The 13059-nt window shown below is 35.9% G+C and overlaps 1 protein-coding gene across 1 annotated transcript in view; it reads left to right on the top strand.

The window, feature by feature from the left end:
- The window catches only part of Ubr3 (ubiquitin protein ligase E3 component n-recognin 3), a 157436-nt gene that overhangs the window by 83938 nt on the left and 60439 nt on the right, over positions 1–13059 (top strand). Inside the window, exons 23-26 of the mRNA XM_027420475.1 lie at positions 846–942; positions 6397–6538; positions 10145–10249; positions 11171–11344. Of these exons, the coding sequence (XP_027276276.1) occupies positions 846–942; positions 6397–6538; positions 10145–10249; positions 11171–11344 (518 nt within the window). The remainder of the gene's footprint in view (positions 1–845; positions 943–6396; positions 6539–10144; positions 10250–11170; positions 11345–13059) is intronic.

Here is a 13059-nt window from a genome sequence, read left to right as displayed (position 1 = left end):
GTCATGTGGGTGCTGGGAATTGAACCCCATGACCTCTGGAGGAGCAGACTATTTTTAACGCTGAGCCATTTCCTCAGGCCACCTTTTAGACATTTGTCCTGTCTAAGTATCATCTATAAGATTCCATACTTAGGATTTCGCCCCTCCCCCCATGGATTAATTTTTTAAATGTCACTTTATCCTAACATAACTATTAATGAGGCTATGAGTTTTGTTTGTATCTATAGTTACATATTAAACCTGAATATTACATGTTGAAAATAACATATAAGTATTAAAAGAAAATGGTGTACATACACTTAACACTTAAAACCATTCTGTGCATCACCCATTGTACACATACAGTACATGGGATAGTGACTCCGAATTGTAGAGAGCGGAAGGTGAACCATGATTAATTTTTAGTTGAGGGGCAGAAAACAACAATTTATGAAGTGACCTTGCAAATCAGATGAACAGTACATTTTTAATTTAGTTTTCATAATTTTACAGTTGAATCATTTTAAAGATATTTTCTTTTTCTAATATGCAGCCTACCAAGGTAATAAGAAAAAAATACTTAAGTCCAACAGCAATGATCTAAACTTTATAGTGGAGCATTGTTATGTTATAAAACTTTTGCTTGCTGAAGCTTTTAGAATCCAAGAAGACATTTTTAAGGTTGAAATTATTGTTTTTAATTTAGTAAAAGTAATTACAACATCAAGAACTTGTTAAGGCAGATTAATTAGATTTAGCTTCCAATGTTTGAATTTAAAATGTTCTTGATTAATATAATAAGTAATTTGAGGTTGGTTTATTCCTAAGAAGTCAGATTTCTGTTTCTGCTTCCTTTTGTCTAATAGCTGAAGTCTGGGATCAGGAGTTTGACCCCGTCATGGTCATTCTTCGAACAGTTTACCGCAGAGATGTGCAGTCTGCAATGGACAGATATACAGCATTGTAAGTCTGATAAGTTGATTAATGTCATTATGGAATAATTTTGTGTTTATAGAGAAGTTTCCATTATAACACATGAAATGGCCTCATTAAAATATACTGAATCTAAGAGAAAATACCATCTAAAGGTTTTTAAAAAACAATTTAGCTGAGATTTATTTTCTCAAAATCTTTATAAAGGTTTGATATAGAGCCAGGCAGTGGCACACGCATTTAATCCCAGCACTCGGGAGGCAGAGGCAGGTGGATCTCTTGAGTTCGAGGCCAGCCTGGTCTACAAAGCCACACAGAGAAACCCTGTCTTGAAACCCCCCCCAAAAAAAAATAAAAGAGAGAGAGAGAGAAAGAAAAAGAAAGTTTGATATAAAGCTGGATGTAGTAGATCATGCCTGTAATACCAGTACTCTAGAAGGATCGACTTCTAGGCCAGCCTGGGCTGTACAGTAAGAGCTTGTCCCCAAAACAAAACAACAAACAAAATTGGTTTTGACCTGATTAAGTAAATTTTATAAAACATGATTTCTAAGTTAAAAAAGAAAAACCTAGTTACTATTTGATCAATCCAATTTGAAGTTTGATTTTGTGTTGCTCTACTTTTGAACCAGTAGAGGAGGCATAGGTATAAAAATAAAATAGTGTGCTATCAGAGATGATGGGTATCTACAGAAAGTGTTGCCGTGTTTGACAGTCAAAGCAATATGAATTTTACTTATTTATATGCAAAATATGTCATAAAACATTGATTACTGAAAAAATTTGGCTGGGTGGTAGCAGCGGCACATGTCTGTAATCTTAGCTCTTGGGAGGCAGAGGCTGGTGGATCTCTGAGTTTGAGGCCAATCTGAGTTTCTGGATAGCCAGAGCTACACTGAAACACTATATCTTGAAAAACAAAAAGCAAAGCAAAACAAAACAAACAAAAAGCCAAAAAAAGACCCAAGTTATCTGGGCAGTGGTGGTTCCGTAGTGGGCTCATGTCTTTAATCCCTTCACTCAGGAGGCAAAGGCAGGTGGATCTCTGTGAGTTGGAGGCCAGCCTGTGAGTGCCAGGATTGCCAGGGCTACATAGATAAACCCTGTCTTGAAAAAATAAAATTGGTCTTGAGAAAGTTTTTTTCAGATAATATTCAAATAACTGTTAATGTATAATTATAGATGTTAGGTATAATTGAACCTTTCCTTCTACCAAGATTTTTAAATACTAGATAAATGTTAATGTTAGCCTGCATCATAGGCAATACTTGAAATAAGCAAACTTACTCCAAGCAAAACAAAATTCCCTAAAACCCAAAACCCAAATTCAACTCAGCCGTCATTTTTTTGCCTTTCTTCAGAATCTTGGAGGAGAAAGTTTGAGGTTCTCCTTTCTCTGTTTACTTGGGCCACTTTTTTGTATTTTGTCGTTTTGTTCCAATTTGTTTGCTTGTAGGCATTTATTTTCTTATCTTAGCTCCTTGAGGGAAGATGTTTTTGCTTCTGTATTTCTTAAACATCTCAGGATCTATGGCAGCTCAATACTGTCTCCTAGTAGGTACTCACCTAGTATTTGTTAGATTAGTAAAATTGAATAGTTCATGTTGAAAAATTGCAACATGCCAGGCATGGTTGCACATACCTTTAATCCTATTATTCAGGAAGCTGAGTCAGGCAGATCTCTGTGATCTGCCAGCCTGGTCTCCATAGCTAGTTCAAGGACAGCCAGGACTATATGGGGTTCTTTTTCAAAGAATAAGCAAATCAAATCAAAAAAGGGAGAACAAAATTGAAAGATACGCTGGGTGGCGGTGGTACACACCTTTCTGTTGCCTCTGACTCAAGATATAGGACTCTTAGTTTCAGCACCACATCTGCCTGCACACTGCCCTGCTCCCTGTCATGATGATAATGGACTTAACCTCTGAAATTGTAAGCAAGCCTCCTCAATTAAATGTTTTCATCTATCTGTAAGAGTTGCCATGGACATGATATCTCTTCACAGCAATAAAACCCAAACTAAGACACAAGGCTTAGTGACTTTGAATTAAATTCAAATAATGACTTTAATATTCTGTCTTCCTATCTTTAACTGTGCTTGGTGTTTTATCCTCAGTAGAAAGGAATCCTTCCAGCAGAATTCTTTTGCATTGGTGAGGGGCAGTTTTCATCCTTATTTATTTTAGCTTTTATTGTCTCACCTGTTACATTGATATAGCAGATACTGATAGTGTCCTTGTGTATTTAAATTTTCTAATTAAAATTTTATTATATTTGTGTTTTATATATTATATATTGATGTCTTTGTGTAGATGAGTGCATGCCAAGAAGTGTGGAGGTTAGAGGACAACTTTGTAAGTTGGTTCTCTCTACCTTAATGTGGGTTATAGGGATGGAATTCAGGTCACTAGACCTGTGTCGCAGTGCTTTTACTTACAGAACCATCTTGTCAGCCTCTACTTCACAAAATTATTTTGCTTTTAGTTATCCGTATGTGTGAGGGTATGTGCACTTGAGAGATGTTGAGTCCCCTAGAGCTGGAGTTACAGATAGTTCTAAAAGCCTAATGTGGGTGCTGCAAATCAAACTCTGGTACCATTAACTGCTGGTCCCCCTCTCTAGCTCTTATTGTCTATTTTTTTTGTTTGTTTGTTCTTTTTTTGTTGTTTTTTTTGAGACAGGGTTTCTCTGTGGCTTTGGAGGCTGTCCTGGAACTAGCTCTTGTAGACCAGGCTGATCTCGAACTCACTTGTCTTTTTTAAAGACTTTTTTTGGATAGACTTTAAGAATTGTTTTACTTAATTTTTAAGAAAGATTTATTTATTTTTGTTGTATGAGTGTTTGCCTGCATGCATATAAATGCATTTGATGTATGCCTGGTTTCTGTGAAGGCCAAAAGAAGGTGCTGGATCTCCTGGTAAGCTGCCAGGTGGGTGCTGCAAATTGATCCCAGGTCAAATGCAAGAGCAGCCAGTGCACTTGAGTGCAGGTACTTTTGGAGGCCAGAAGAGGATGTCACATCTTCTGGAGCTCAGGCAGTTGTAAGCTGTTGGACCTAGGTGCTGGGAATCAACTCTCTATAAGAGCAGTACTCATTCTTAACCATTGTGCCATCTCTCGAGCTCCCTTTGTTGACTTTGAATGGTCCTCTATATATTTGCAATACTAGACTTATCAGATACATGATTTGCAGTTATTACTCTCCTGTGAATTGATTTTCCACTTAGTTGAGAGGTGTTTTTTGTTTTTGTATTTTTTTTTGTATCAGGTTTTAAAATTTTGATGAGTTCTATTGTTTTTCTTTTGCTTCTGAGGCTTTCTTTTAATGTCATAATTGCTGCTTGATCCAAGGTTGCAAAGACTAAAACCTATATCTGTATGTGTGTTTGGGTACACATATGCATGTATGGAAATCAGAAAGCAACCTTGTATAGTTGGTTTTTTTCTTCTGCCTTCACTTGGGGTATGGGAATGAACTCTGGCCTTCAGATTTGACAGTAAGTGGCTTTACCTGCTGAGCCATAATTGGACCCAGAAATAACTTTTGATTTTTCTTGTTTCTTTTCTTCCCCTTTTTTCTATTTCATTCTCTTTCCTTTTAGTCATCATCTTTCTTCAACTAGTTTAGTTTTTCTTTGTTATCCTTTCTTGCATATTTAGTTTTGATTTCTTAAAAAATATTCATTTTTAAGTCCATAATTAAAAAAAAAGACCATAAATTTTCTTCCAAGTATTGTTTGGTTTTTAATAAACATTTTTTAAGGTTTATATTATTTATACTTAAGATTCAAAATATTTTCTGTTATGATTTTTAACAAACCTTTGATTTTTGTTTAATTCAACAGTATTTAAAAATGTCTGCATGTGCATAGTTTTGGATTTTAAGTTGGTTTTAGTTTTATTTATTGCATGACAAGTGATTATAGTCTGTATGTTGGTTCAGTAATTTTTTAAATTTGCTGTCTGATGATTAATTAGCCTTTTTTAAAACTTAAATTCTTATTCACTACTTGCCTTACTACCTTAAACAGGTTTCTCATTGAACTGGAAACTGTTGGTTTCAGCTAGGCTGGGACTTGATGAGGAGCCCTGAGGTTTCTCCCTTTTCCACTCCCCAGTGCTTCGGTTACAGGCAGACACAGCCATGTCTGGCTTCAATGGGTGCCTGGTATTCAGTCTCAGTTCATCATGCTTGAAGAACAAACATGATTTCTTACTGATGCCTATTCCTTAAATTAAATACATTAATTTAGTCTCAATGTGGGTGCAGGCTGATACATGCCAGGTGCTTTTACCCATCAAACCATTTTGCTCCCCTACCTCCATTTCTTTCATTCTTGTTTAAAAACAGGGTTTCAGATAACCTAAGCTGGCTTTAAATTCACCATATAGCTGAGGATGAGCTTAACCTTCTGATCCTCCTGCCTCCATCCTGCAAGTGCCTGGGGTCACAAGTGTGATCCTGGGTGCCAGCTTTATGTGATATTGAGGGTAGAGCATGGCATCCTGTATTATTTAGCAACTTTTAAATAAATATTCTGAGTGCACTTTGTGTATATGTAATAAGTGCACCTAATTGTCATGTGCTATGGACCTGGGTTTATTAATAGTTTTGTTAAAACTCTTCCTTTTTTCTCCCTTGGGCTCTGAGCAACATGGCTCTGTCAACTTTTCTGTGTAATTTTCTCAAATTTTGCCTATTGTGCTTTGAACCTGTGATTATTTGTGTGTAGGATTGTAATTACTGTCTTCCTGGGGTCCTCCTGTTCTTCTGTTCAGATACAGATAAACTTCTTACTTCTTGTGAGTTATTCTCATGAGATGAAAGATTTTCTACGTCTCAGCAATAGAGGGATCTTACTTCCATGTCTGGGCCTTGTGTGAGTTCAGTACCTTTTAAGCAGAGCACAGAAAACATACTACTCAAAGACTGTATTTATGAAATTGCATTTGTTTAGTGTGTGTGCATGTGCACACACAGGCACACAGTGCCACAGGTGGTTGTGTGGAGGTCAGAGGACAACTTATAGTTGTCCTTGCAGTTTTCTTCTGCTTTGTAGTAAGCCATCTCACTATCCCTCAAAGACTTTAAGCCATCACCACAGTATCAGTGACTATTGATACTCCTGTTTCTCCTGACTGCTAGTATACTTTCTCTTGGAGGGCAGTGTGGGATCAGAAGAGTATGCTGCTTTTCATCTGTTTTCCAGCAGTTAGTGGGGACACTTTCACATTCTTGATTCTGTCAAGTGTTAGAAGAGGAAGTTACATTCATTTTTCTAGTTTTTAGCCTAACCTTTTTGACTAATGTTTATCCAATAGAAAAGGAAAAGGTAAGGTTTATTGTGTAGTGAATAAATATCCAACCTTTTGAAACTTTTATGATCAATTAGTAATATTTAGAAAATGATGCCTGTAAATCAGTTTAAACCATAGTTTAAATTTGAGCTGTCATGCACTTTTGATTTTGTTTTATTTCTACAGTTTAAAACAGAGTGGAAAGTTCCCTGGCAATCCTTGGCCTCCTTATAAGAAAAGGACATCACTCCACCCCAGCTATAAAGGTCTCATGAGACTTCTGCACTGTAAAACTTTACACATTGTGCTATTCACTCTGCTTTACAAGGTATAGTAGTCATTTGATTAGAATGACCTAGGTTGTAATTTATTTTCATAATTCAAATCAAAATGCTAAATGAATATATATATATATATATATATTATATATATAATATGAAAGTACCACTTATAAAGCAAAGTGTGTTCATAAATTTTTTAATATGTGAGGATGTTATCATTACATGTTTTTGAATTCCAAATTGAAAATTATGAAGCAGTTATACTTCTCTGTGGAAAGACTGAAGTATTTGTTATAGCTTCTGTAGAATGAGAAGTATTGTGGCTATAGGAATTATGCAGTAGACAAAGGGACCAAAAAGCCAATGAGCCTCCTGCATGACAAACAGTGCTATGTGAACCAGTGAGCTTACTTTAGAGAGTTTTTCTCTGCTTTTTACCAGTTGTAGGAACTTGACAAAGATGAGTCTGTATGTGTTTCTTTAGAAGCTTGAAACAGCTTCCATTTCTTGTTACCTAGAATTTGTTTCATTTTGGGGTGTTCTGTCACAAAACTGACTTCTCTCATTGTGTTCTAAAAGTTGCCTAAAACTTTTTTAGGGAGGGAGGAAGGGAGGGAGGGAGGAGGGAGGAGGAGGAGAGGAGAGAGAGAGAGAGAGAGAGAGAGAGAGAGAGAGAGAGAGAGAGAGAGAGAAGGTATGTATGTACACACATACATACATATGTATACACTGGGATTTTTAATGATTTAAACTGTATAAGAGATGAAAGATTGTTAATCATACATGTAGAGTATTGCTCAAATAAATAAGCATCTATAAAATAATAACATACCTGTTACATAATTACAAATAAAGAAAATGTATATTTTTTCTTCCTTCTTCCTTTGAAAAATTAAAAAAGAAAACTAAGCATATTTTGTATGTAGTTCTCCATTGACTGTGTACAGATAATTTTTAATTATTTAAGAGTGCATCTTAGTTAAGTAGAACTCTTAGTACTGGTGTTAGCCACATAATGAAACAGTACTTTTAGCTTTTTGGCTAAGATTTTAGGTCAGTGCCTTCAAAAAATGCTTTGAAAGTTTCATTTTTACCATTTATCAAAAATATTCAGAAAAAATGATTTAAGGTACCCCTTTCTCCATTGAAATATATAGAGAAATATATAGAATATGCTTTTTATATTGGAAACAGTTTGTGTTGGTTTTGTAGGCAAATGTAGTTTGTAGGATTCCCCAGAGTCAGGCTTCCCTCTGTTACTGAGTGTATACCACAGATAGATAGTTAATGTGTCAGTAAGCTCTGTGTTATTCTCAACTTTTAATGAGAAAATGGAGTTTTAGAGGTTAGATAACTGGTTCAAATGATGACCTGTTACTTCAATAATAATTAAGAATTTATGATAAACGAAGGAAGCCTTACTGAAAATCTCTTTCAAGTTACTCTATTTCAACTTAATAAAATTTGCTTAATCTAGAAGAGTTTTATCAGAGATGAAAGGTCAGTGTTTTGGTTGTTTTAACTCTCATGACCAATTTTTTGAAATTTGAAATTTGTTTATAATAGCTTTTCTGATGCCCTGTAATTGTTGACCACTGTTGAGCCAACATCACAGAAGTTACTTGCAGCAAGCCACCATCATTTCTTGCCATTCGTGATACTAAAGAACATGGTGACATTTCCCAGAAAATGCCTTCAATTTTTTGTTCAAGATCTTTTTTAGCTTTTATTTTTTCTCAGCTAAATCTGTAATACCACTGGATTTCAATTCAAATTTTTTTTTGGATTTAGATAGTAATGCTTTATTATTGAGAGGAGACAGAAATGCCAGGTATTGGCTTAGGTGGCTGAGAGCTGTGTGTAGTGCTGCTTAGACAATTGAGTATGGTGTGAGCCTTGGTTCCTCTCCATAATGTGATGGATTAGAAAGGGTGACCTCAAGGAGCTCCTATCTTCAGGCTTCTCCTTGGGCTCTTTCTAGTCTTCAAACTCTTGGCACTACCTGTCTACTGTTTATTGGATACCAGTTGCTAGGCACTGATCTAAGCAAAAATGGCAGATACTAAGTGAAGCCAGCCTCAAATAATTCTGGACTTTGATTTTGCCTTTAGATATGGGAACAGTAAGGCCAAAGATTGTTGCTACAGGTGTAGTAGGTGTAAACAGACTTAAGAGTGAGATTTTACAAGAGAAAATGGAGACACCATTTTAGTTGTCAAATAGTAGGAAATCAGCCAGTGAATGTCTGCATTCTTTAGTTACAAGAGTTTTTTTCCCTTGTCTTCTCATTTGAACTGGTCCTGTGAAGCTCAGCTTAGTTCACCATCCTTTTTAGCTGACAGGGCCCTTTCTTTGCTGTTCCCTATCTTCACATGCCTATTTATACTGAGGACAAATGATAGCTGCTGGGCCATCATGTTCCTGTAGTAGTTTAGTAACTTCCAATCACCGCTCTGAAATCCTGTATGAAATCAGTAAGGCTTGAGTTATATGATCTATGGATAAGGTAAAGCTCATTGTTCTTTTAGTTTTCCATTCTTTTTTTAAATAATAAAAGATAATTTATTTTAATTAAACATTTTTGTTCTACAAAACAGTGTCAAGATGAAAATCTGAGACATCCAGTAACAAAAAGTGTTTGCAAAGGGCACATTTGATAAATGAATGTTATCCACAGGAAATATGAAGTTCTTATCACTCAACAGTAAAGAAACAAAAAACATTATTAGTGAGTAGACCAACGACCCCAATAGAAAAGCACATGCACATGGAACATAAAAATATGGAAGAGACTCTCATCATATGTCTCCTAGAAATTTGATTTAAAACAATAATGGAGACGGTCCCCAAGGCCTTACCCTTGGTGGAGGAGCTATTGGCAGTGGATGGCTGCTGAGAGAGTCACTCTCCTTTCAGGAGTGATCACCTGGTGAAAGGACAGCAGCGGTTTCCACCATTTTCATCATGTAAACTATACATTGGCTTACACATTTATATAGACACACACAATATTTAGAGACCCAGAACTGTAAGACATTGTTTCTTTCATATTGTGTTCCAGCTGTTAGCCAGCTGAAGTTGCATTTAGATGAGTGATCCTGGTTAGGTAACTCGTTTATTTGGCACCCTTGTCTTCAGGAGATTAGAATGTAAAGTGTTCTTGGTAAATTATTTTATATTTATATTAGTGACTTTTGTGGATTGTGAAGTGTGGTGCCCTTTAGGAAGTCTTCAGACTGCTATTTGCAGATACTGCATAATATTCCTATGTAGGGGCTGGAGAGATGGCTCAGTGGTTAAGAGCGCATTCTGCTCTTACAGAGGACCTGAGTTCAGTTTCTAGCACCCTCATTGTACAGCTCACAACTACTTGTAACTCCAGCCTTGGGTGATTCAATATATGATTCTGGCCTATGAGAATATCTGCCATTAGGCACACACACCCCATATACATAATAAAAAATAAATTAGCAAAAGCTCTATATAATCTTCAAAGGAAACCTAGTGTTTTGCCTTAGTTTGTATTTTCACTAAGATTTGCATTGATATTTCTGCTAATTATCCGTTTTTGTTCAAAATAGAATGTTTTTTTATCTTTAATTGCAGTATATATTTGAAAAAGTTAATTATGGGGTGTTTTCTTTTTTTTAAAGATTCTGATGGATCATCAAAATCTGTCTGAACATGTGCTATGCATGGTGTTGTATCTGATTGAATTAGGTCTAGAGAACTCTGCTGAGGATGACTCTGAGGAAGAGGTAAGCCCTGCCTCTGTCTTAGAACATTTGAGAGGAAGCATCCCCTGTCTGTTTTCTGTGTTTCCAAGGAGGGTAATTTAGTTTTTTTTTTTTTTTTTTTTTTTTTTGTGACAGGGTTTCTCTATGTAGCCCTGGCTGGAATTTGATCTGTAGATAAGGCTGGCCTCGAACTCACAGAGCTCTGCTTGCCTCTGCTGTGATTAAAGGCATGTGCTGCCACCACCTGGCTAAAATTATCTTATTTTTTATGTATATGATGGGTGTTGCCTGAATGTTTATCCGTGCATCACTTACATGCAGTGTCCATGGAGGCCAGAAGAGGGCATCAGATTCCCCAGAACTGTAGTTACAGATGGTTGTGGTATGCTGAGGAGTGTTGGGAATTGAACCCAAGTTTTCTGGGAGAGCAGATTGTGCTCTTACCATCTGAGCTATCTCTCCAGCTTCTAGTTTTGTATTCTTAATTCTTAAATTTGAGTAACTGACAAGAAGGCCCTATTTATTTACTGTGTGGGTGTGTACCCTGATACGCATGTGCAGGTGGAGGACAGTTTGCAGGAATTGGTTCTTTCCATCTACTATATGGCACTCAGGTTGTAAGGCTGGGCAGATAGTGTAACTGCTGAGCCAATGCTCTGGCCTAAGAAAAAGGCTTTATTCTTAAAATACATATGGCCCTTTGAAGCTTTTCTTTACATGGAATTACATTATGTGTGGAACTATTGAAATGGAAGATTTATCATTCAAATGGAAAACACTAAAGAAAGGTGTTTATGTGGTTTTGCTGTTATGGTGAGATCACCAATTATGAGTAAGTAGTCACTGAGTTAGAACGTCATTGTATTTCAGACTTGAAGTGACAAGCTTCTGGTGTGTGCCCATTTATTTATTCTTCCATTTATTTGTTTATTTATGTCTTAGGTATCAATGGGTGGACCAGAACGTTGTCATGACAGTTGGTTCCCTGGATGTAACTTGGTATCAAACATGCGACACTTTATAAATTATGTTAGAGTGAGAGTCCCAGAGACTGCTCCTGAGTTGAAAAGGGACTCACTTGCTGGCACCAGCTCTGATGGTTTGGGCTCTTTACAAGTAAGTTTAAAAGTGAGGGAGATGGAAAGGGAAAGGTTTACATTATGCTGAGATATTGCTTAGATAACCTATGGCATTTAGAAGAAAACGTGGTTAGGGGAGCTTTAAGTTTTCATTTATTTCCTGATATGTCTAAGTATTGTTGCCTTAACCAGTCTTTTTCCTTTAACCTGCTAGAATTCCCGACGACCTAAAGTTCTTCAAAGAGAGGTAGATGTGTATGATATTTGTGTGAACTAGCAACCTGACTAATTGGAAATGAGGGGGAAAAAAAACCACTGAAGTATTTGTGTGTATATGTGTATGATTAAATTTAAAACATTTTTGAACTTACTGTTTTTTGCTTTTAATAAAGTTATTTATATTTAATTTAAAATAAGTTTATGTTATTGATCAAAAAATGCAGAGTGGTCAGTAGCAAATTTTTTTTGTTGTTGTTGTAAGTATTCGGGACCAGTTACAGTGGCACATTTGGATCTGCTTACATTTAGCATGGCAGTTGTTGTACTAACATCTAAAAAATGACTAGACTTATCTCCTAAATCAAAATAAATGTTGCTGGCAGCACGGCCATTACATTTTTTTCTTTTTCTTTTTTTGTTTTTGGCTTTTGTGGCAATTAACTGATGAAACAGGCCCATAAATACTTGTATTCTGGATATTGTGTTTTGGGACACAGTGTGAAAAGCAGCTCTTTGCATGATGCTTAGTTAATCTTTAAAAATAAAATGAGAAGTGGGTCTGGAGAGATGACTCAGCAGTTAAGAGCAATGGTGTCCCTTCCAGGGTTTCTGGGTTCAATTCCCAACACCCACATGGCTGCTCACAACTGCCTGTAATTCCAGTCCCAAGTACCGGGCACACACTTGATGCACAGACATACATGTGGCCAAAGCACCCATATACATAAATAAATTTTTAAAAAGGAGAAGTATTAAAATGACATGCCATTGACATGCCAGATAATTAGGTAGTTTTATTTCATGTGAGTGGAGAAAGAGAACTGAATTATGTTTTTGGTTTTTTTTTTTTGTAGTCAATATTCTATTTCTATTTGTTAGAATATTCCTTGCTTTTGACAACATGTTTTTGTTTTGAACAATGTAAAGGGTTTTAGTTAAAAACTTGGAATCTCTATCTGAGGCTTTTTTGTTTCTAATGTTACAGAGTACTTTAAAAATCTTAAATGTTAAAAAATATTGTATACTATAATTTGACTTACAAAGTGTTTTTTTATGCTCATTTTAGAAAATGAATGAAATCAATTAAAACAACTGATACCTTAATTAAAATATGATTTCTAAGAGGCTTGATGTGTTTCCTTTAGCAAAAAGGTTGTTTAGGAGACAAATACTGAGAACACTTGACTAAAAACGTCTGTTTAAATAACATACGGTGATACGCAGTTTGAAGCAAATTAATTTATTTCTTTATCCTTACATTTCAGTTTTATAACTTGAAGTCTTTGTAATTTTTAAACCTTAGAAGTTCCTTAAAAGTGAAATTAATTTTCACTATCGATTTGTTGTCTTAAAAAAAATGAAGAAAGCCAGGTAGAGATGGCTCATGCCTTTAATTTCAACACTTGGGAGGCAGAGGCAGGTGGATCTCTGAGTTTGAGATCTCAGCGTGAGTTCCATGACAGCCAGGGGCCAGGGCTACACAGAGAAACCCTGCCTCAAAACACAAAAATAAATAAGTAAATAAAAGAAAGA

The sequence above is a fragment of the Cricetulus griseus genome, chromosome 6 (assembly GCF_003668045.3).
Source record: "Cricetulus griseus strain 17A/GY chromosome 6, alternate assembly CriGri-PICRH-1.0, whole genome shotgun sequence".
Classification (NCBI taxonomy): Eukaryota; Metazoa; Chordata; class Mammalia; order Rodentia; family Cricetidae; genus Cricetulus; species Cricetulus griseus.
This window is presented reverse-complemented; position numbering and strand designations above follow the sequence as displayed.